Raw genomic sequence first — 25,112 nt, forward strand, 5'->3', positions numbered from 1 at the left:
TCCTCATAGAAATGGAAGCCAAGGTCCCAGTTCTGTAGAACTGGAATCTAAGATGAGAGAAAAATAATTGTTGGTCTTCAAAAGAATGACTAATTACAAGGATAATATAGCTTTTGTGGTCAATAAATGTTAATATTACTAGGGATTGGTAATAAAGCTAATATTAATAGGAATTTGATTACTTTAGGTTGCACTATTCCATGAAAAACTACTTCCTGTATTAGAGAGTCAATTACGCTCTAACCTTCTTTCCTTTTAGCAAGGTGAGGGACCATGGCCAAGAAGAGAATTGCTGTAATTGGAGCTGGAGTTTGTGGCCTCGGTGCCATCAAGTGCTGTTTGGATGAGGACCTGGAGCCCACCTGCTTTGAAAAGAATGATGACATTGGAGGACTCTGGAAATTCCAAGTTAGCTTTATTTCTCAAGGTTTTTTTTTTTAAATGCTACAGCTGTTCTATACAAGGGAGAAAACCTCTGCTATTTCTTGTCATTTTTAGGTTTTTATATGCCAGGTTAGTGTAATATAGTAGAAAGAGTATTTGATTTGGAGGGACCTGGGTTCAAATTCCACCTCTCCAACTTGCTACCTGAATGACCCTAGACAAGCCTCTTCATCTCTCTGGGGATGCTTTTCCTAATCTTTAAAACAAAGAAATTGAGTTAGATTGACTGTGGAAGGGCAGTGACTCTCCTGGTTGGAGGGATGTGATTTCCTTATCCCTGTAGACCTTTACTTCCACCTACAGTTTTGTCTTTTCTCGTTTCTCATATTTTACCATGGCCCTAAGAGCTTTCAGTTGGGTGTTAGGGTCAGGATGAAAATGTGGGTATTCTCTCTCTCTCTCTCTCCCTATCTCTGGGGAAGAGGGGTCACTACAGTGATCACAAGTCTTTGAGGGAGATAGAAAAGGTAAAATTCTTCTCCCAGGCTAGGCATTCTCTCCTCTCAGCATGGTTCATTCCAGTAGAGCTATGAGTGCTGCTATAAGACAAGGCAAGTAGTTAGCCCCTGAATCCTTGACAGTGTTCTGTTCCTAGAAGCTATGTACTTCTGTAATGATTGGAATGACACCACCTACTGGAGACTTACTGTAGAAAAGCTCCGCCATGAGGTGAAGGTCTTTGAGGGCAAGACCATGTGTCTTTTCTTTGGCGTCAGGAAGTGACATTTGCTTGTGGGAGGAAGAAGGGGGAGCCTGGCACTCTGACTCACGCTCTTTCCTGAGGACTCCAGTGGAGAAGGAAGCTAGGAATGTTCTCTCCCTTTAATAGATAGATGAATCTAGGCCTTTCTCTCTCTCTTTACCAAATTCTTATTCTCCTTAATAAATGCTTAAAAGCATAACTCTTGCTAAAGCTTATAATTTATTGGCAACCACTCATTAGATATTTTAGACAGACTAGCTAGAATTTTAACATAAACACTTCCAAGTTGTTTATATTTCCTGGGCACCAGTGTGGGTAGAATGGTGACCTCACAGCCAGAATGGCTGTAGGAGGACCTAGAGAACTGCCTCCCTGCTTAGCTGGTTGTCCTACATTAAAAAAAAAAAAGAGGAGGCAGTACTCTGGAAGAGCTGCAGGCCCCATTCCCAAGAAGGGATAAATTTCAACAACCTGCATGAAGTGTAGAAATGGGAGTCTAGGAAATAGCATTATAATCCCTGCTCTGATACTAAATTTGAGTCTCTGTTTCCTCCTCTGGAAAATAAGGGGGCTAGACAAAGTAACCTCTAAAGGTCCCTTTGAGATCTATAAATCTATGAAATTTGACCTCCATTTGTCCCCCACATCAACTGCTACCAATTTCAGTAAAGAGTTGGGAGAGTCTTCCTTCGTGATTTTGGACAAGTCATTTACCTCTTTGTGCAGCTTCAGTTCCCTCTTATGTAAAATCAAAGATGTATATTGATACCAAGAGGTACATGGTCCCTATGAGATTCTGAGGGTTGATTTTTTTATTAATTTGTTTGAAATCTTTCAAAATCATTAGCTCTTTGTTAAATTATTGTTATGATTATGATTATTATTATTCCAGCACCTTTCCCAAAGTATTTATTAGTTTGCTATAACGGTTACCACTCCACCCACTATCCCACACCCAGTAATTAGGCTTCTTGAATGTCAAATTGGGGGGAGAAGAACACAGTGGATAAGCTTACCTAAGGTTATAGTTACAACTTAATCTTCAAGAATAATTCTTTTAAATCGGGAGCTTTCAAACACCCATTTCCTGTGGCAGTATGTAGGCAAGCAGCTTCATGATATCTTGGGATCTCTCTCTCCTCAGGGGTTATAACCACCCTCCCTACCTCCTCCCACTTCATGTGCCTGAAGTATCCCCTTTGTGTTTCTTTGCCTGGTGCAAAAATTCCTAGTTCTGACTCCACAGCCTGATGTTGGTCTCCAACTTTGTGAAGTCTCTTGGTCTCCTCCCATGGGTCTCTGCTTCCCCATCTGTAAAATGAGGAAGTTATGCTATGTGAATCCTAAGGTCCCTCCCAGGTCTAGCATTTGGTGATTCAGGCAAAGCACTAAGTGAGCAAAATACAGCGTATACTTGGGCAATTCAATTAAGATAAAAAGAAAAAATACTAACAAAGTGTAAGAATTCCTAAGAATTCAATAAATATTCACTAAATACCTTCTCTATTGACAAAACTATGCTAGAAACTAAGGAACATAAAATAAAGGAAGTAGGAGAGACACTCCTTCCCTTGAAAAGCTTACAGTCCAGTTGGGGAGGTAGAACATAGCCAGAGAATAATTCCAAGGCAGCACATAATATTTGTGACAGAATGGTACAGAATGCTATATCCTGGTATGGAATATGCTTTCTCGGAACAGAATATACATGAGGAAGTTTTCATACAAGAGAAAGTCCAAGAGTAAAAAAAAGGGGGGGGATCTTTTCTCTTACCTTTAGTTCAGTAATTTAGAAGAATAAAGGCATTGGAAAGTGGGTTGTTGTTTTTTTAATTTACAATTGACTGAAATGCTTAGAATTCTCAGACAAATTTGAAAACATTCTCATTGTATGATAAGATTGATGTATGTAGTAGTTCAGCTATCATTAAGCTATATGACTTCTGAGATCCCTTCCAATGATGAAATGCTAATTGGCATTAACTTTAAACTACACTTGTTATAATTCTGGGAAGTAGTAACATTTACAGACTTCTAGTACTAACCTGGAACTTCCTGGTTAACCTTCAATTTTAGTTCCTTTCTTTTGGGGAACAGTTGGACCAGCCTCTCATGGGACACACTGAATCTGTATTAAGCAAATTCTCCAACTCAGTAAAAAGAAGGATCAAATTAGAGGATGACAGATATTATCCAGCATTTGTTCATGGTCTAGTGACTCTTGGAAAATACCAACACCAACCCAACATCTTCTAGGAGAGTGGAAGGGTAAAGATCTATGCATTTTGAACCCACAATTTTTCTTCCTTGTGTTTATGGAGGGAAAATACAAGCAAAACAATTATATGTAGAAGATTGAAGGGAGACTGATGAAAGGAAAGTCCAATCACTTAACATTTCTGAACCTCAGTTTCTTTATCTGCAAAATAGAGCTAAAAATAGCACCTACCTCACAGGGTTATTATGAGGATCAAATGCAATAACATATGTAAAATACTTGGAAACTCTTATGCTATACAAATACTAGCTAGTAGTAGTAGTAGTAGTAGTAGTAGTAGTAATACATTAAGTGGCACATGGGATAGAGCACTGTGTCTGAAGTCAAGAAATTGTTGTTGTTCAGTCATTTTCAGTCATGTCCAACCCTCTATGAACCCATTTGGGGTTGTCTTGGTGAGTGATTTGCCTTTCCTTCTCCAGTTCATTTTACAAATGAGGAAACTAAGGCAAACAGGGTTAAGTGACTTGCCAAGGGTCCCATAGCTAGCAAGCATCTAAGGTCAGATTTGAACTCAGGAAGACCCATCTTCCTGACTCCAAGCCCCACACTCTATCTGCTGTACCACCTAGCTGCCCAGTCAAGTCAAGAAAACCTGTGTTCAAATCCAGATTCAGATACTTACTAGCTATGTGACCCCTAAGCAAGTCACTTAGTCTCTGTTTGCCTCAGTTTCCTCATATGTAAAATGAGAATCATAATAGCATCTATCTCCCAGGATTGTTGTGAGGATCCACTGAAATAATAATTGCTAAGCCCTGGCACATAGTAAGCAGTATATAAAGTTAGTTATTATTATTACTAATAATAATGTTATTATTAATTAATTTTTATTATTAAAATGAGAAGGGACTCTCCTCACTTCAATTACTACTAGAGTTCCTTATGTTTTCCATATAGGTGGTATTTAGTTTTGCTTCTATATTTATCATAAGATATACTAAGAGAGAATTTTTTTCACAGAAAAATACTGCAGAGAAACTGCCAAGTATCTACAGATCTTTGACTATCAATACCTCCAAAGAGATGATGTGTTACAGTGACTATCCCATCCCAGACCATTTTCCCAACTACATGCACAACTCCAAAGTCATGGAGTACTTCAGGATGTATGCCAAACACTTTGACCTCCTGAAATATATTCGCTTCAAGGTAAAACAGAAAAGAAAAAAAAATAACAACTGTATGATCTGTAGGTATGCACTTGAGAGCTTTGTTGGATAGCCTTGGGGAAGATCAGTACATTTTAATGAGGAGGTAAGAAACTTTGTTTCCCAGACTCTCCCTTCTGTCATTGCCAACTAGAGTTGTGGAGCAATGTAGTAGAAACCTGGATTTCACTAAGTACTTCTGCCTCAAAGCAGCCTAAAAAGAAGAGAAGAAATCCAAATTTAGATATTTGAAGTCCCCCATCAATCCATGTCAGGCTGTGACTTATCTACCAAACTCTATATCCATTTTCTCTTTCTGCCCAGGAGCTAGTTAGCACATTCCAATGATAATATCATTTCGGTTTTTGCTTCTGCTTTTCTTCATTCAAATGTTCTCCACTGTGCTTCCCTCCTGCCACTCCAATTCACATTTTTGATTCCTGGATTTGTCCCCATGAGTATATCTTTAATTTTTTTTGTTATTCTGTACTTAAGTACAAAATAAAGTGAGCCTTTCCATATAAAAAGTAGAACATGAAATGAGAATTGTGCATGCAACCACTGATCTCTATTATATGTAGCTTACTTTTCATTTTAAGTATATGCTAAATGCAACATGTAACTTGCAAAGCTATCCTGCTTCTTCATGTTTCTGTCTGCCTTCTTTCTATTCTCTTCTATACATTTTTTAAAGTGCTTCGATGACCCTTTTTTCTTTCTTCTAATTTTTTTTGACAACCCTATGGCTAGCAATTCTCTACCTCTTAACTTTCCCCACCCCAAATTGAAAAGGGAAAGGGAAAGGAAAGGTTTGTAACAAATATGCTGTACGGGGCTAAAATTCTAGCTATACTGTCTAAAATATCCAATGAGTGGTCGCCAATAAATTATAAGCTTTAGCAAGAGTTAGACTTTTAAGCATTTATTAAGGAGAATAAGAATTTGGTAAAGAGAAAGAGAAAGGCCTAGATTCATCTATCTATTAAAGGGAGAGTGCATTTCTAGCTCCCTTCTTCACCAGAGTCCTCAGGAAAGAGAGCAAGTCAGAGTACCAGCCTCCCTCTTCTTCCTTCCACAAGCCAATGTCACTTCCTAACGCCAAAGAAAAGCCGCATGGTCCTGCCCTCAGAGGCCCTCTCCTCATGTTGGAGCTTTCCTATAGTAAGTCTTCAGCAGGTGGCATCATTCCAATCGTTACAATGCACAGATAAGCAAAACAAATTCCCACATTGGCAGTAACCAAAAAATCTATGTCTTATTCCACACATTGAGTATATCATCTTTTTCTCTTTCAAGTGGTAAGAGAATATTCTTCATTAGTTCCCTGATTCCACAATTGGTCATTTTATGAAACTCAGTTCTTAAGTCTTTCAAAGTTGTTTCTCTTTAGAATGTTGGTATTGTTCTTTTGGTTCTTCTCACTTCACTTAAGATCAATTCATAAAAATCTTCCCAGGTTTGTCTGAAACCATCCCTTTAGTCATTTCTTATATGACAAAAATATTCCATCACATTCATATGCCACAACTTGTTCAGAGACTCTCCAATTTATGAGCAACCCGCCCCTCCCCCGCCTTAGTTTCCAGTTCTTTGCTATAACAACAATGACAAAAAAACCTGCAGTACCTATTTTTGTACATACGGGTCTCATATCACTTTGTAGACTAAGAGTAATAGTGTTGTCACTGGATCTAAGGGGAAAATTTAGTGACATTTGGAATATAAATTCAAATTGCTTTTCAGAATGGCTGAACCACTTCACAACTCCACTAACAGTTTATCAGTGTTCCTGTTTTCCCACAATCCCTCCAACAATTCTAATTTTCATTTCTTGTCATCTTTTGCCAGTTGACATGGAACCCTAGATGTCTTTTAATTTGCATTTTATAAGTATTAGTGAATTGAAATATTTTTTCTACTATGTCTATTGATAGATTGGATTTCTTCCTTTGAAAACTGCTTATCCTTTGATTATCTACTAGCTCGTTCTTAAATATTTGAGTCAGTTCCTTATTTATCCTGGATATGAGATCTCCATTAGTAAAGCTTACTGTAAAGATTTTTTCTTCTAATTTTTATTTATAAATCTTGTTTAAAAAATAAAAAAATCTTGTTAAATTTTATGTAATCAAAATTGTTCATTTTATCTCATGTGATCTTCACAAGTAAGTATATTTTTTCAATATATTATTATTATTACTATTGCAATTCCACATATATCCTTCTTTTACTTATCATGTTTCCTTTGAATAATGTATTCCTGTACAGTATTCCATCCATGGGGCCTATTCCACCAAGCATTATTGCTACCTCTCAGATCACATTTCCTTGAATAATGACCTCATTTCCTACTTGGTGCATTTGTATATAAACATTTGAGGTCAATGGTTTTATTACTAGCTTCTGTCTTGGATTTTTTTTCTCTAATGAATTATGGGTCATCTCTATGACTATTTTTCCTACTGTGTAAGTGACTTCCATATCCTCCCTCTATCTTCTTTTTCAGATGTAATTTGATTTGCAAGATTCCAAACATTTATACTCTTGCTAGCTCTTGTAAGGGACACTCTATTTCTATTAATTCCTTTGAGCCATTGGTCAGATATTCCTTAAACTCTCTCACCCTCAGTTTCTGCAACCATAAAATAGAACTTAAAAGGATTATCCTCATAATTCCTCACAGAATTGATATGAGGGATGAGCTTTATAAACCTTAAAACCCTAGCAATGATAATTATTATTGTCATTAACAACTGTTCCTATAGCCTAACTGATTCATCAAGGATTTCATTCTAACATCTTCTAGTAAAGACTTTGACCATGAGTTGATTAGAATTTTGTGGGATTTTTTCCTATTGGGGCAACAAAATGCCTTGAAAATGAACCCAACTGGGCAGCTAGGTGGTGCAGTGGATAGAGCACTAGCCCTGGAGTCAGGAGTACCTGAGTTCAAATCCAGCCTCAGACACTTAACACTTACTAGCTGTGTGACCCTGGGCAAGTCACTTAACCCTAATTGCCTCACTAAAGAAAATGAACCCAACTGAAAGTCCACATTGGGAACATGAACTAAATGTTCATGATAAGAGCCATGAATTATTGGAGGGATGCTGCAATCCAAATTTAGGGTTCTGGGGAAATATTGTACTTGAATATAATGATTGTACTTGGCTTATATTTATTAGACCTCCAGCCTCAGCATATAACATTAGCAGTAACTTGTATGTAGGTAAAAAAGTTAATTGATGTGTTTCATCTCTGTTTACTTTCTCAGGTGTTTTTTTTTTCTTTTTAATTCAATTTTATTTTGTTTTTAGTTCTGGATTCTTTTCCCCACCTTCCCCCATTGAGAAAACGAGAAAAGTCAAAACCCATTACAAAAATGTATAGTCAAGCAAAACAAATTCTCACATTAGCAGGTCTGTGTGTGTCTGTGTGTGTCTGTGTCTGTGTCTGTGCTTCAATCTGCACTCTGGGTCTATCACCTCTCTACCCAGAGGTGGATACAATAATTATATTCAACAGAGTTCAAAAACAGAAGAATAAACGAAGGACATATAGATTTTGAAAATAGGAATCCACATTCTAAGCAAACAAAATGTATCTGGGAGGACCAACATTACAAGAGTTATATCTCCCCAGGTTTTTTCTCAATTTGATTATAAATGCATTTAGTAAGTAGTATAGAATGGGCAGGTAGGTGGTGCCATGGATAGAGCTCTGGGCCTAGAGTCAAAAGGACCTGAGTTAAAATCCGGATTAAGATACATTGTAGCTGTGTCACCCTAGGCAACTCCAACCTGTTTGCCTAAGTTTTCTCATCCGTAAAATGGAGAAGGTATTCAATATATTTGCCAAGAAAACCCCAAGTTGAGTCATGAAGAGTCAGAAACACTTGAACAACAACAATGGTACAGGAGAAAGTGCTAATTTTGAAATCAGAAGACCAAAAGGTGGTTAAAGTTTCATTTCTGTCATAAGACTTACACCGTGATCTTGGGCAAGTCACAACTCTCAGGGATGGGACCAAGTTGACCTCTAAGGTTCTTTTAACTATGTCCTTGTTCCTTTATTCTCAGACCAAGGTTCAAAGTGTAAAGAAGCGCCCAGATTTTTCTTCTTCCGGACAATGGGACGTGGTAGTGGAGGCTAATGAGAAACTGGAGTCCTTAGTCTTTGATGGGATCTTGGTTTGCAGTGGTCATCATACTGACCCCAACTTACCACTACAGTCCTTCCCAGGTGTGTTGCTAAGAAAGTGAAGGGTAAAAAGAAAACTTTCCAACCAGCTATGGCATCTAGGTGGTGTAGTAGATAGAATGTTGGATTTGAAGTCAGCAAGACTTCATGTGTTATTTGTGTACAATCTCCTGGGAGGTTAAGAGGATATGGCATGTACGCAAATCATAGAAGAGAGAGTGGAAAGGGAGGAAAGGGATAGATCAAAGTGGTGTAGAAATACTTGGGGAGGGAGAAAACCCATGCCTCTAAGGAAATTCCAGCCCTCTAGAGATCCTTCCCCTCTACCCCCTACCAAGCACAGACACCGACTCTGTCAGCTTCCACAAAGTCTCATTCTTCTTCCTCTTATCACAGACTCACATATTCATTCTTGCAAAACATAATCCCAGCACTGACTTCTTCACTCTCAGTCATTCCATAAGAAACACCCAGGTGCCAATTTTATAGTCCTATCTATTCCAGTTTATCAGAGGCAGGAGCAATTTTGACTTTGCCTTCAGAGGATTCTATTTTCTGGTGTGGTGTAATAAAAAAGGACTAGGAAGCAGGAGACTCAGATTCTAGTCTTAGTTCAATCATCATCTGGTTATATGGTCCTTAATCACTTAAACGCTCCAATTTTCCTCATTGATAGTGTTAGAGGGTTGAACTAAATAGTTTACAAAGTGTCTTTCAGATTCCATATTCTATGATAATATGAATGGTTAAATGTAGATAATCTTGAGAATAAATTAATGGAAAAGCACTTTTAAGTACTTACTATGTGCCACCCACAGTGTTAAGTACTAGGGATACAAATATTGAGAGAGAGAATTCAAATCCTCAATGAGCTAACATTCTTATAAGGGAAGACAATACGTATGTGGAAGTGAAGACCTAGAAGGCTGTTTTGTTCTGGAAAGGTGGAAGGTTGTGGATGAGAAGTGATGAAAAGAAGTAGACTCTGGAAGTCCTGGATGGGTAGGTCCAGTCCTTAAGTTCTGGTAGCAAGGGTACTGGTCCAGGTGGGGAGGAACAGGTCAGTGGTACCAGGCAGGCAGATGGCAAGATAGCCAGGGTAAGTGCCTGAATGACTGGATAGTGATGCTCAATCCTGTTCTGGAGTCCAGAACCAGCCAGTAGATATTTAGTGAGCTAAATGGGGTAGTTTTCACATTTTCAATCATCAATCAACTTTGTTTAGCCTAGAACCCATGAGTGGATTAACTTCCCCCAGAGAGTGGAGTGGGAAGCAGGAGCAAGCAGATGATAAATGGGCTTGGCTCGATAGCTGAAAAAGATATGAAGCTAAAGCATGGACAAATGGCGGAGTAGTATATGGCATCATTTGTGGGGACAGGAGAGATATCCACATTGATGATATCATAGGCATCCTCCTTGGATCAGGACCTGTGATTTTAATCCTTCTATTGTGGAAACTCTATCCCCTGATCCCCTAGAACCTCTGAAGTGATTGTCTTAAAGAGCTGACTGAGGAATTTTTTACTTACCCATGGTCACAAAGCCTACTATGTGTCATATGTAAGATTTGAACCCAGGGGCGGCTAGGTGGCGCAGTGGATAAAGCACCAGCCCTGGAGTCAGGAGTACCTGAGTTCAAATCTGGTCTCAGACACTTAACACTTAACAGCTGTGTGACCCTGGGCAAGTCACTTAACCCCAATTGCCTCATTAAAAAAAAAAAAGATTTGAACCCAGATCTTCATGACTACAAGGTCATTCCTCTACCTACCTACACCATAGTGACTTTCTAGGTACCTTCATATAAGTTAGTCTCTCCAATCTTTTTCAACCTTTCAACTGCCTGAGGATAGCTTCCTGAAGAAAGATACCCAATAGGGATCATGTAAGAAATGAAAACAAGGAGGAGAGGGCCAGGGTGGGCCCTGTATGGGCAAAGAAAGCCTGGGTGAGCATTGTTGTGGGAAACCCTGGGCTGCTACAAACAAATAGGGTCCTTGTTACATAGAAAAGGGAGAGGTACTGTGGCAAGGGAAGAAGGTCCTGGAAAGGGAGATAGACAAACTTCTTCTACTTCATGATTTTATACAGTCCTGTCCCTTTGCAAGACTGAGTGTAATGACTTAAGTGGCTCTAAAATTAGATCATTGTCCTATTTCCATAATTAACATTGTTGGATGGCATCCAAGGGAGATCTGAGTTTGACTGGATCCCTCCCCTAACAGGTTGTGTTACAGGGAGTAAATCTTAGATGAACAGTTATTGACCCTCAGCTCATCCAATCTCTATCCCTTGCCCAGGCGAGGTATAAAGTCACAGCATGTACCCTGACATTTTTCACCACATAGGACAAATAGTGCTAGTCAAGGTCCTCACCCACCCTGTGTCTTTTCCCTGCCTCGAATCATTATGAACAAGGCTGTCTTCCCTATATTGAATCAACAGTATGAAAATTATCCCACAGCTCTCTTCTTTGTTCTCTCCTCATAGGCATTGAAGAGTTCAAAGGTGACTATTTCCACAGCCGAGAGTATAAAAGTCCAGAAGAATTTTTAGGAAAAAGAATCATCGTGATTGGTATTGGGAATTCTGGAGCAGACATTGCTGTAGAACTCAGTCGTGGTGCAAAACAGGTTTGTACATTAGAAAGCTAGATTCAAATCCTCCTGACTTTTTTACAAAAGGGGAGTCGTGTGTTAGACAAAATAGTGTTCACAGTCTAAATAAAAGCCCAAAACATCAGTGAGACAGATTCTCCAAAGAGTTAGATATTTTCTAGTTTTTCTTCTGATTTTTTTGCATTGGGTAAATGCCTGTGTTTCAGGTGTAAAGATTTATTGCAACAGTTCTTAATAATTTTTTGTCATAACCCCTTTGGCAATATGGTGAAATCAATGGACCCCTTCTCAGAATGTTTTCAATGCATAAAAGAAAATACAGAGGATTACAAAATAAATTGATTGTATAGAAATAGTTATCTGAATACAGAATGTCCCAAAATTCTTAGTAGTTTTATTGCACTAAGATTTTGGGGGTGCTCTATATTTTCTTTTTATTTTTTAATTTTTTTTTTTAGTGAGGCAATTGGGGTTAAGTGACTTGCCCAGGGTCACACAGCTAGTAAGTGTTAAGTGTCTGAGGCCGGATTTGAACTCAGGTATTCCTGACTCCAGGGCTGGTGCTCTATCCACTGTGCCACCTAGCTGCCCCGTGCTCTATATTTTCAAAAGCAAATAAAACCAAAATTTGAGAACCTCTGGTTAAGAACTTCTTATCTATTGCTACTACACAATTCTATTTTCCCCTATGAGTTGCACTAACTAGGCACCTAAAGTCAACTAGAATGCCAAAATCAAAGCTAGAATGAGGTGTTCCTGTTGGTCTAATTACTGGTTAACAAAAACAGAAACAGAAACTTTTTTTCCTTAAATTTTCAACACTGTTGAAAATGGTGAGGCTTTTTCCCCCAAAAGCTTCATTCTTCTTCATTAGTAACAAGTATATTGTGAGCAGAGTAAATCTTTTTCTGGTGATTTTGTACCTTGTGGGTCATCATTCTGAATGTCATTTTCCATTGTACTCCAGGTCTCTAGCTGTACAAAGTGAGGAAGGTTGGGCTGAATCTATTCTCTGAATTTTCTAAAAAAAAAAGAAAAGAAAAGAAAAGAAAAGTAAGCCTTTTCTATCTTGTTCTCATTTGCTTCTTTTTCCTTAAGAAAAGCAGAAAAGGGGGCAGCTAGGTGGTGCAGTGGATAGAGCACCGGCCCTGGATTCAGGAGGACCTGAGTTCAAATCCAGCCTCAGACCCTTGACACTTACTAGTTGTGTGACCCTGGGCAAGTCACTTAATCCCAATTGCCTCACACACATAAAAAAAAAAAACAACAAAAAAGAAAAGCAGAAAAGGCAAAATATGTTTCTAGTTACTTGAGTTTTTGTTAAGTGAAATTTCACTGTATCTGTTTGACACAAGAATGTACTTTATCCTCCATTTTGATCATCTGTCATTATTCCTTGGAAATGCAAATACTAAATCTTAGAATAAACATAGACAAAGCCTCCAGAGGTCTGTGTTACTTCTTTACTTTGGATAGCCTGTTAGTGGTTTGTATACTAGGTCCCAAATAATGTGAATAACTAATTCCTTGAAATGGTCACATTATTTGAATCCTCACTGCCTATTTCAATTAGACTAGAACCAATTATTGAGTTTTATATCATTATAACTTCAAATTATGTGAATTTGAATACATGCAACCACTTCATGGGATTCATTAGCTATATGTGCTTTGGCCATTTGGGTACATATAATAAGCCTCGCTGGATTGCAATGTCCTAACTGTGGCATGGAAATTACTTAGGATTTTCTGAGGCTATATCATAGGAGCCCAAGATCTGGTAAGTCCTATCAAAAGGAAAGACAATGTGTTATTCTTAGCACCCTCTGACACCTTTTCTACCACTCTGCCATTGGCACTGCAGGAGGAATGCACAAAACTAAGGAACATTTTATACTTTTATTTGTTTCATGCTTTGTTACAGCCAATGAGCTCACCACCTAGTGGCCAACTGACTAGTAATGAACCACTCCATATATGGAAAAGGCAAGATACTCAAATACCTAAACGGATCTGTGCTATCACCCTCATCGTTATTCCTTCTACTAAAAGCAAATTGCAACTCATTCATAAGCGCATCCTGTGTTATATGTGTCTATGTCCTAGAGAAAGTATAGATGGCGTGTTCATCAAATTTACAAAAACACAAAGCTGGAAAAGAAGCAAAAAATGCTTGACAATAGATCAGGATCTTTTTTTTTATCTTGACAGGCTAAAGAATTAGTCTGAATCTAATAAAATGAAATTCAACAGAGATAAAGGTAAAGTTTTTCCCTTGAGTACAAAAAATCAATGTCATCAGTACAAGATAATGGAGGCATGGTTAGATAGCAACTGTTTCATTTGTTTGTTTGTTTTTGCAAGGCAATGGGGGTTTTGTGACTTGCCCAGGGTTACACAGCTAGTAAGTGTCAATTGTCTGAGGCCGGATTTGAACTCAGGTACTCCTGAATCCAGGGCCGGTGCTTTATCCACTTCGCCACCTAGCTGCCCCTGATAGCAACTGTTTTGAAAAAGATTTAAAGAATTTATTGAACTACAAGCTCATGATGGGTCAGCACTGGTTGTGATAGCCAAAAAAGCTAATTTTATCTTGGAGTACCATTGAAAGGCATAGTTTCTTAAAGAGAGGTCAAAGTTCCACTCTACTCTGCCTTTATCAGTCATCATTTGGATTATTCTGCCCAGTTCTGGATAACATAATTTAAGAAGGACATTGATAAGTGTCCAGAGAAGGGCACCCTGGATTGTGAAGGGTCTTGAGTTCATATCATATAAAGATTAATTAAAGGAATGGGGTATTTTTAGTCTGGAATATAAGAGAAGAATTAATTGGGAATTAGAGGCAGGAGAAAGGAGGGAAAATAGGATAACTGCATTCAAGTATTTGAAGTTGTGGAGGAAGGAATTGATCTTGCTCTGTTTGGTCCCAGAGGGCATAATCAGGGACAACGTATGGAACTTGCAAGAGGACAATTTAGGCAAGATGGCAGGAAAGTCTTCCTAAGAATTAGTAGTATCCAAAAGTAAAATAAACAGCCTTGAGAGGTGGAGGGTTTCTCCCCTTGTAGGTCTTTAAAAAGAGGTCTTTATTCAAACTCTTGTCAAGTAGTTTGGATTCTTTCTATGTGTATAGATCAAACTAAGTGTCCATTGAGGTCCCTTCTAACTCTCAGATTTTGTGATTTTTGTGATTCCTCGCATGAATTTGCCACATGGGGAGGGGTGTTAGGTCTTCCCATCACACTACATTTCCACAATTTCTCTGATTAACTCTTTTTTTTTTTGCTCATGCATTTCTTTGATTATTTCTTTTACTCTGTTTCCTTATAATTTCCTATATCGCAGCCTATTTGAACTCACCTCGCATCTTCCCATTGTCTTCTGGGTAATTTCCATTTTTCTTTGGAACCTAAAATGTTCTTTGCATTCTAGCCATTTAACAACCACAGAAGAATACTAGTATTAGAAATATAGAAATATTTGTTTCAGGGAGAAACTTGGAAGTCACTGAAATAAATTTCCAATTTCCCAGAGGTGATCCTCTCCTGTTCACCTCTGGGCCAGTTCATCATCCATTTGCAGTGTCTGTCTAAGATATATGTGTGTCTTTATGTGTATATGTATATGTATATTATATGTATGTACTTATACATGTGATGTATAGAAAGAAGATCCCTAAAGGTTGTCCATATAGCTGCTGAATATCATAGTCTGAGCAATCTTGTTATTCTTCCCCATGGTTTTTCCTAGGTGAATAGGTAAAACTTTTTTGAATAGTTATGCAATTTATGGACTTCATCCAGAATCATGATGGATCATATGCAGGATTCTGGGCCATAGGTCAATTAGCATGGTATCTTTCACAAATAAAAGCAAGATATAAATGAAAAATCCCTCAATTCTCTCATCCTCCCACTGCTCTCTCTTAGGTCTTCCTTAGCACAAGACATGGATCATGGATATTACATCGTGTTTGGAACAATGGATACCCCATGGACAGTTCATTTTTCACTCGATTCAATAGTTTGCTCCGGAAAATAGCAAGTCTCAGAATAATTAACAATCAGCTGGAAAAGACATTGAATTCAAGATTTAACCATGCCCACTATGGCCTACAACCTCAGCACAGGTACACAGGGTTTATATGTGTATGTATATGTGTAGATATGATTTTGTTTATATCTATGTGTTCCATCCCTCCTTCCTTTCCTTCCTTCTTTCTTAGTTTATTTCTGAGCCTTTCCTTCCTTCTCATCTTACAACTGAGCCAGAAGTTTTTAGCTAGGAAGATAAGAGACTCAGGAAACCTAGCATATCCTCTTCAGGAATGCTCACATTTAAGGGTCATGAGTCAGATTAGTCAGTAAAAGAGAGAAGGAAAAAGCAACCAGCTTGCCATCTAATGCCTATGGGTAAATCTGTTATAATGGGGGGCGGGAGATTTATGAAACAAACATCCCCAGATCAATTTCTCAAGAAGTTAAAGTTTCTTCAAAGATATTTCTAAACCATAAATTTATTTGCCTTTTGATTGGTCACAACTAAAATAAGGCAGATTTAGGAAGGCAACAAGAACTTTGGACAACAAAGTATGATATTATATCATATTAAATTAATCTTATGTGACTGGACATGGCTCATTCAACTTATATACACATAAGAAAGCTGTACAGACACATAAATTCTAGCTGACCAAATTTGGTAACAGATCATTTCTGCAAAAAGTTGGACATCCTTGGGGCAGCTAGGTGGTGCAGTGTATAGAGCACTGGCCCTGGAGTCAGGAGGACCTGAGTTCAAATCCGGCCTCAGACACTTAACACTTACTAGCTGTGTGACCCTGGGCAAGTCACTTAACCCCAATTGCCTCACTAAAAAAAAAAAAAGTTGGATATCCAGCTTTTGGTCAGATATATAACTTAACCTGTAATAGAACAAAATATATTACACCATTTTTTCTATGGGAAAATCCAATTTAATGACATTATTGTAACTCACAGAATCATAGAATGTGAGAATTGAAAGAGAATTCAGTTGCCATCTAGTACAACCATACCCAAAACAAAATCACTATGACAATGCACTCAATAAATGGTCATCCAGAATTTTTTTGAAGAGCTGCAGTGAAGGGGAACCTATAGCTCATCCCATTTTTATGTCTCTAATTGTTGGGAAAGTTTGTTTAGATTAAGCCTTAATCTGCCTCTTTGCAACTCTCACCCTAGTTCTCTCTTAGGCTAACTAGAGCATATCAAATAACTCTTTTACATGAGAGTCTTTTAAGTACTTAAGGACAGCTTTCATGTCCTTCTTGATCTTTTCTCCTCTTCACCTACTTCAAACATTCTTTGTATGGCATGAACTCAAGATTCTTCACCATCCTGGTTGCCCATCTCTAGAAGTTTGCCAGGTCACTGATGGCCTTACTAAACTGTGATGCCCAGAACTGAACATAACATTATGAATGTGGACTCAAGAGGGCAAAATACAATGAGAATAACATTCCTGGGAGCTATGCCTCTCAATGTGGGCCAAGATAACATACATTTTTAATTCCATATCACATTATTGACTCATATGGAGTTGGGAATCCATTAAAAGTCTTTTTCAGGTAAACTGTCGTGTATGCCTGCCTTCTCCATCTTGTATTTGTAAAGTTTGTTTCTTGAACTCAAGAGTAAGGCTTTACATGAATCCCTATTAAATTTTATCTTATTTGATTTAACCTAATGTTGATATCTGTCAAGATCTTTTGTATCTTGACCTTATCATCACAATGTGTTACCAATCCATCAAGTATGTTACATAATTATTTTCATATCTGATTTTGTTAAATCTGTTGTGTAATTTGGAAATTGTTGGCAAATAACCAATTATATGTACAGTAATAATATGTTAGTAGAGGGGTGGGAAGGGATACAAATTATACCTTAGGGAAGAATAAAGCCAACTTGTCAACTGTGTTTTTCCATCTACCTTAAGCATTCCTTTGTATTTTGTGTTGTGATACTTATGTATACTTTTTTTAAACTTTTATCTTATCTGCAGACCTTTAAGCCAACATCCAACTGTCAATGATGACTTGCCAAATCACATAATTTCTGGTAAAGTCTTAGTGAAACCAAACATAAAGGAATTCACTGAGACAGCTGCCATTTTTGAGGATGGCACCATAGAAGAGGACATTGATGTAGTCATCTTTGCTACAGGATACAATATCAGTTTTCCTTTTCTTGAAGATCTCATCCAAGTCACCAACAATGAAGTATCCCTGTATAAGCTCATGTTCCCTCCGGACCTGGAGCAGCCAACACTAGCAGTCATTGGCCTCATCCAACCCTTGGGAATTGTCCTACCCATTGCAGAGCTCCAAAGTCGCTGGGCTACACGAGTGTTCAAGGGTATGTGAATGAACCCTGGAGAAGGTCCTGATATATTTGCCATATTGAATCCACAGGTTGTTTCTAGAAGAACTTAGTCCTCTTCAATAAGATACATTCCTTCATTTCCTTGGCCACCTGCTAAAATATGGGTTTTATTTCCTAGGGCTGAACAAATTACCTTCAGTGAAGAACATGATGGCTGATATCACACAGAGGAAAATAGCTATGGCAAAACGGTAGGAAACTTCATCATAAGAAATAAAAACAAATAGTTAGGGGGCGGCTAGGTGGCACAGTGGGTAAAGCACCGGCCCTGGATTCAGGAGTACCTGAGTTCAAATCCAGCCTCAGACACTTGACACTTACTAGCTGTGTGACCCTGGGCAAGTCACTTAACCCCCATTGCCCCGCAAAAAAAAAAAAAAAACCACAAATAGTTAGATATGATAATGGGTTCCCTAGCATGGAATGTTAAACCATATACTCCTCTACCCATTCCTTATTTTTTTTTTTTTGGTGAAGCAATTAGGGTTAAGTGATTTGCCCAGGGTCACACAGCTAGTAAGTGTCAAGTGTCCGAGGCCAGATTTGAACTCAGGTCCTCCTGACTCCAGGGCCAGTGCTCCATCCACTGTGCCACCTAGCTGCCCCTACCCATTCCTTATAATAATAATAATAATAGCTAGCCTTCATATAACACTTTAAGGTTTCCAAAGCACTTTATAAATTTTCATTTTAACTTCACAGAAATCCTATGAGGTAAATGTTATTGTCACCCCCATTTTATAGATGATGAAACTGAGGCAGACAGAGGCTAAGTGGCTTGTGCAGGATGACATAGCTAATGTCTGGAACAAACTCGGGTCCTTCTTACTATAATTCTGCGACTCAGTCCATTGTACCACCTAGCTGCCCTATTACTTTTTTTTTTTTTTTGGTTTTTTTAGTGAGGCAATTGGGGTTAAGTGACTTGCCCAGGGTCACACAGCTAGTAAGTGTTAAGTGTCTGAGGCCGGATTTGAACTCAGGTCCTCCTGACTCCAAGGCCGGTGCTCTATCCACTGCGCCATCTAGCTGCCCCTGCCCTATTACTTTTTCACATTTTTGTTTCTCTAAATTTTAGACTCTAAAAGGAATTATGTAGTTTTTTCCCCCTAAAGCTACTGTTGGATTCCTAATTTCTAGGAGTTTATTATTGCATTGATCTGTGATAATTGTTGTTTGTCGTTCGATCATTTTCAGTCATGTCCAACTTTTCGTGAGCTGATTCATGGTTTTCTTGTTAAAGATACTGGAGTGGTTTACCATTTCCTTCTTCAGCTTATTTTACAGATAAAGAAACTGAGGCAAAGAGAGTTAAATGACTTGCCCAGTATCATACAGCTTGTAAGTGTCTAAGGCTGGATTTCAGTAAAGAAGTCCAAGTCATACTAAGTAATTATTATTAATAGAATCATACTCTCCTACTCCACAAAAGATGGAGAGAGCTGAACAGGAATAAAACCCTTAGAAGCAAAATGCTATGTTCAAGCATTTATCTGCCATTTTGTCATCTTTGTTGTCCATGTTAATATGCCAGCCAAAAGGCTTGAGGCTCTTTATTGAATCCTTGGTTTTAATAATATGTTCTGGGGTTGGGGGCAGCTAGGTGGCTCAGTGGATAAAGCACCAGGCCTGGATTCAGGAGGACCTGAGTTCAAATCTGGCCTCAGACACTTAACATTTACTAGATGTGTGACCCTGAGCAAGTCACTTAACCCTCATTGCCCCACAAAAAAAGAAAAAAAGTTAAATGATTAATAATATGTTCTTCCTCAGTCATTGAATGATAGAACTGAGTATAACTATTAGGGTACCTTTTCTTAAGTATGGTTCTTTGGAAGGAGAGAAAGGGAAATTATATGGACATAATCCTGGACATGAGCTCAGTCTAGTCTTGTGTCATTATGTTTAGATGCCTTCTTAAACCATTTAAGACTTTTGTTCTTTCCCATTTCCCCTCATGAGGTACAAATGAACAGAGTTCCATCAAGTATCTCCAATCTCCTAAAGTCATATAGACACTCTACCCTAGATTCTTAGACTCATAGAGTTGAAAGTCACCTCAGAGATCACATAGCCAGGATTCTTTATTCAGCACTTTGCAGAACAACAGAATTTCAAAGTCAATAGTGACTTCATTTGGACATGTAGTCCAACCCTTCCTGAAAAAGCATTCCCTCTACCTTCTACCAAAAGTCATCAAGCATTTGCTTGAAGACTTAAAATGAGGTGGAACTCACTTCGTCGCAAAGAAGCCCATTTCATTTTTGCCTGGCTGTTACTATGAGGATGCCTTTCTTCACATCAAACCTAAACTTTCTTTTTTGAAGATTCCAGCCATTGCTTCTATTTCTGTTCCCTATGTCCAAGCAGAACAATCTCTCTCCTACATAATACCCCTTTCGATGATTAAAAACATCTTTGGTTTATACAATGCCATCCCTATCCCCAAATCTCTTCTTTTCCAGCCTAAACATCCATTGACTAAACATTTAGTTCCCTTAATAAGTTCAGGTCACCAGACTGAGGAAAACTACATTCCATGGTACAGAAAGATTTGGAAAGTAAGAGTGCTAAGTGACTTTTGAAAGACTTTAGAAAATAAAAGAGTAATCACAACATGGAAGCATGAGCAGAGTCTGAAAACTATAGGCCAGTGAGGTTTTTTATATTCCTAGCATAATTCTTGAACATATTATCAAAGAGACGGTCAGTGTATATCTAGAGAAGCAAGCAATGATCACAAAGAACCAGTGTGATTTCATCAAAATAGTCATACCAGGGGCAGTTAGGTGGTGCAATGGATAAAGCACTGGCCCTGGATTCAGGAGGACCTGAGTTCAAATCTGACCTCAGACACTTGATATTAGCTGTGTGACCTTGGTCAAGTCACTTAACCCTCATTGCCCCACCAAAACAAAACAAAACAAAAACCAAGAATAGTCATACTAGACCAACCTTTCTGCATTTTTGATAGTTACTAGACTAGAAAAACAGGTAAACATAGGATTTTCCTAGAATTGAACTAAACATTGAAAATTTTTTCATGTGATCTTTGTGAATAAGATAGAGATTTGAGCTAGATAGTGCATGGAGATGGATTTGGCAGGGGCGGGGGGGGGGGGCCGAGGGAAATGAACACAAATTATCATTAATGGCTCAGTGTCAGCTTGGAGAGAAGTTTCTATTGGAGTTCCCTAAGGATCAGTATGTATCACTATGCTAGTGAACATTTTAATCGATTTATTTATCCAAAAAAAAGCATTTTATTAAAGATCTGTGCCAGGAAGCATGAATTTTTATAGGAGTGATCCAGAGATGTAATTGTAGGGGTATGAGGAGCTGGAGGAAGAGGAAGAAAGAATGACTGGGATTTCCTCTAAAAGTACAGATCACAAGACAATCCCAAAATCCTATTGATGAAACATACTATCCACCTCCAAAGAAAGAATTGATATTGATGGAACAGAGTGAAGCATGCTATTTTTAACTTTCATTTTCTTTCTTTTAATCAAGTTTTTTTGTACAAAATGACAAATATGATAATGTTTTACATAATCATACATGTATAACCTGTATCTGATTGCTTGCTGCCTCATGGAGTGAGATGGGGAGGGAGGGAAGGAGGAATAAAAATTGGAAACCAAAACTGTATATAAAAATGCTTATTACATGTTTTTTAAAATAAAAATTGGAACCAAAAATAAATAAATAAAATAAAAGTATAGATCAGCACCTTCTTTGCAATTTACCATTTTGTTAAGTTACTGAAAGAATAAATGACTTGCCATTGCCCAATTGAGAAATGGTCAAAGGATATGAACAGGCAGTTTTCTGATGAAGAAATCAAAGCTATCTATTCCTATATGAAAAAATGCTCTAAATCACTATTGATTAGAGAAATGCAAATTAAAACAACTCTGAGGTACCATCTGACACCTATCAGATTGGCTAATATGACAAAAAAGGAAAATAATAAATGTTGGAGAAGCTGTGGAAAAATTGGAACACTAATGCTTTGTTGGTGGAGCTGTGAACTGATCCAACCATTCTGGAGAGCAATTTGGAATATGCCCAAAGGGCTAAAAAGCTGTGCATACCCTTTAACCCAGCAATACCACTATTGGGTCTTTTTCCCAAAGAGATCATAAAAAGGGGGAAAGGACCCACACGTACAAAAATATTTATAGCTGCTCTTTTTGTGGTGGTGAGGATTTGAAAATTGAGGGGCAGCCCATCAAGTGGGGAATGGCTGAACAAGTTGTGGTATGTGAATGTAATGGAATTCTATTGTGCTGTAAGAAATGATGAGCAGGCAGATTTCAGAGAAACCTGGAAGGACTTGCATGAACTGATGATGAGTGAGATGAGCAGAACCAGGAGAACATTGTACACAGTATCATCAACATTATGTGTTGATCAACTGTGATAGACTTGGTTCTTCTCAGCAATCCAATGGTACAAGATAGTTCCAAAGGACTCATGATGGAAAAGGCTCTCCAAATCCGGGGCGGGGGGGGGGGGAAGAACTGTGGAATATGAATGCAAACTGAACCATAGTATTTCTTTTGTTTTGGGTGCTGTTTTTTTTCTTTTTTGAGGTTTTTCCTTTTGCTCTGATTCTTCTCTTATAACATGACTAATGCAGAAATATGTTTAGTGTTATTGTAAATATATAAGCTATATGATTACTTGCCACACTTTTAGAATATCCAAATTATCATAACATAGTCAATGAGTAACAGAATTCATTCCAAAGACAAAAAAGATTCTAAGCTATTTCTTGCTCAGACTAAACCCTGTCCCCCAGAAGAACAGGTTGCGATTATCCCACATTTTTCCTTCTCATTTCAGGTATGTGAAGAGTCCCCGCCACACCATCCAAGTAGATCACATCGAGTACATGGATGAAATTGGAATCCAAATTGGTGTGAAGCCCAACCTTCTCTGGCTCTTCCTCTGGGATCCCAAGCTGGCCTGGAAGGTTTTCTTTGGTCCCTGCACCCCATACCAGTACCGCCTGCATGGACCCAGGAAATGGGATGGGGCCAGAAAAGCTATCCTAACTCAGACAGAAAGAATACTCAAACCCATGAGAACCCGCACTGTCAATAATGAGAGAAATCCGTCTTTGGAAATTTCTTGGGTTAAGATGGCACCTCTGGGCTTTGCAGTCCTGGCCATTATCTTATCTTACTATCGTTACATATATCATCCTAAAAGAAAGTGAATTAGCTCATTAATGAGTAGTACAAACATAAAATATCTTCTACACTAATTTTTTTAAACTTTTTTGCAATCATCATGTGTCAATTTCATTTACTAGTATCACAACTGTCATGACATGATAGATAGCATTTCTTTATTTACTGTTGGATTTTTCCAGAAAGGGTGAAAATTTGATTATGTCAAATCATAACATCAAGTTGCAAGGTAATTTTTTTCTATTTAAAAATATCTTGGGGGAAGCTAGGTAGCACAGTGGATAGAGCACTGGTCCTGGATTCAGGAGGACCTGAGTTCAGATCCAGCCTCAGACACTTGACACTTACTAGCTGTGTGACCCTGGGCAAGTCACTTAACCCCTGTTGCCCCACCAAAAAAATGTATCCTATGGTGAATCTCTTTATAAAATGAATAACCACACCCTAACCAATTCGGGCAAGGAATGATTTTATAATTCTTTTAACTTTTCTATAACCCTTTCTCTCATTCTAATCATCTTGTGATGTTCCTATTTAGAAAGAAAGTTTCGGTTTACCAGATGGGAAACGGGAGGTATGAGGGGAAAAAAACCTTGAGTCACTTAAATTTATCAGAAAATGGGAAATCATTTATTTGTTAAATAAATTTTTAAAAGAGTAAGACCTTTTTAATAGAGAAATTACGTTTAAAGTTTAAGGATCTTTAAAAATCTCAAGTATTCTTTAATTTTTTTAATTGATTTTTTAAATATGCAAGCACATGACTTTCAGATGAAGTTTTGTGTATATCCTAACTTTGGGGGGAGGGTGTGACTTCAGGTATGGCCAATAAAATCTAATTTCTTCTTTAAAAAATTCATTCTACCTGATGCCTCAAATTCTACCATGAGAAATTATGGATCAAATGAGATATTTGTGAAGTGCTTTGCTCAGTGCCTGGCACATAATAGATGCTTAAAAAATGTTTGTTCCCTTTCCCCCTTTCATTTCTTAAATTTAAGCATTTGCTCTTCATTCCAAGGCAAATACCCCTGAAAGACTGAATGCATTAAAAGTGTTATCCGTTATTTACATTTTAGGGTGAAGAGTTTCAAATCTCCTAAAAACAAACTTGGATAGCACAAAGGTACAGCAAGAAGATGAAACTAGCGGATCTTGAAAAAGGGTGATAGGTTCTCTAGTTCTCTGCTTTCAAAAGGGAAGAGAGGACAGAATGGTAGAGCTGGAAGGACAGAAATAAATTTTCTTCCTACTTTGCCTAGGCCGGCCTTGAAAGCTATCTGCAAAAGACAAAATGATTTCATTAGCCAAATAACTATCTGCTGTTCATGACCTCTGTCAAATGTGGGAACGCTCCATCCCTTTGAATCTGGACCCCTTAACTGTAGGATCAGACCTGATCCCAACTTTGAAACCAATCAGGAGTACATCTCAACTAGGAAGAACCAATTGTTAAATATTCAGTGTGAATATTTACACATCCAAATTGGCAAATGTTACAAATCAAGGCTTGCTTTATTGCTTTGTTGACTCTGTCTTAAGAAAGTGATAGAGAGGGGCAGCTAGGTGGCACAGTAGATAGAGCACCAGTCCTGGAGTCAGGAGTACCTGAGTTCAAATCTGGCCTCAGACATTTGACACTTACTAGCTGTGTGACCCTGGGCAAGTCACTTAACCCCAATCGCCTCACAAAAAAAAAGTGATAGAGAAAATGTTAATAGTGCAGTTTAGCTTGAAAATATGTACCACCTACATAACTGCTGTTAAATATTTATCAACATACTCCTGGAACCAAACATATTCTTTTTTAAGTAATATTTTATTTTTTTCCTAATTATTGGTTTAAAAAAAATTTTTTTAACATTTATTTTTTTTTTTAATTTGAGGTCCAAATTCTCTCCCTCCATCTCTCACAACAAACCATACTCTTGGGAAGGATTTATAAGTTCATAGAAACTTAATATTTAGAGCTGAAAGGAAACTGATATATCACATACTCCAATTTCTTCATTTTACAAATGAGGAAACTGAGACTCAGAGAGATTGAAGATTTCCTCAAGGTCAAATAGGTTATAAGGAATAT

At 37.9% G+C, this 25,112-nt stretch overlaps 1 protein-coding gene across 1 annotated transcript; it reads left to right on the plus strand.

Moving 5' to 3' along the window:
• Positions 1 to 273: 273 nt before the first annotated feature.
• LOC122725319 (flavin-containing monooxygenase 5-like) lies at positions 274 to 23,055 on the plus strand. Its single transcript, XM_043962369.1, has 8 exons — positions 274 to 408; positions 4,389 to 4,577; positions 8,656 to 8,818; positions 11,270 to 11,412; positions 15,330 to 15,529; positions 17,449 to 17,801; positions 17,947 to 18,019; positions 22,680 to 23,055. The coding sequence occupies exons 1-8, from the start codon at positions 274 to 276 to the stop codon at positions 23,053 to 23,055; spliced, it is 1,632 nt and encodes a 543-aa protein (XP_043818304.1).
• Positions 23,056 to 25,112: the final 2,057 nt, after the last annotated feature.

The sequence above is a fragment of the Dromiciops gliroides genome, chromosome 4 (genome assembly GCF_019393635.1).
Source record: "Dromiciops gliroides isolate mDroGli1 chromosome 4, mDroGli1.pri, whole genome shotgun sequence".
Lineage (NCBI taxonomy): Eukaryota > Metazoa > Chordata > Mammalia > Microbiotheria > Microbiotheriidae > Dromiciops > Dromiciops gliroides.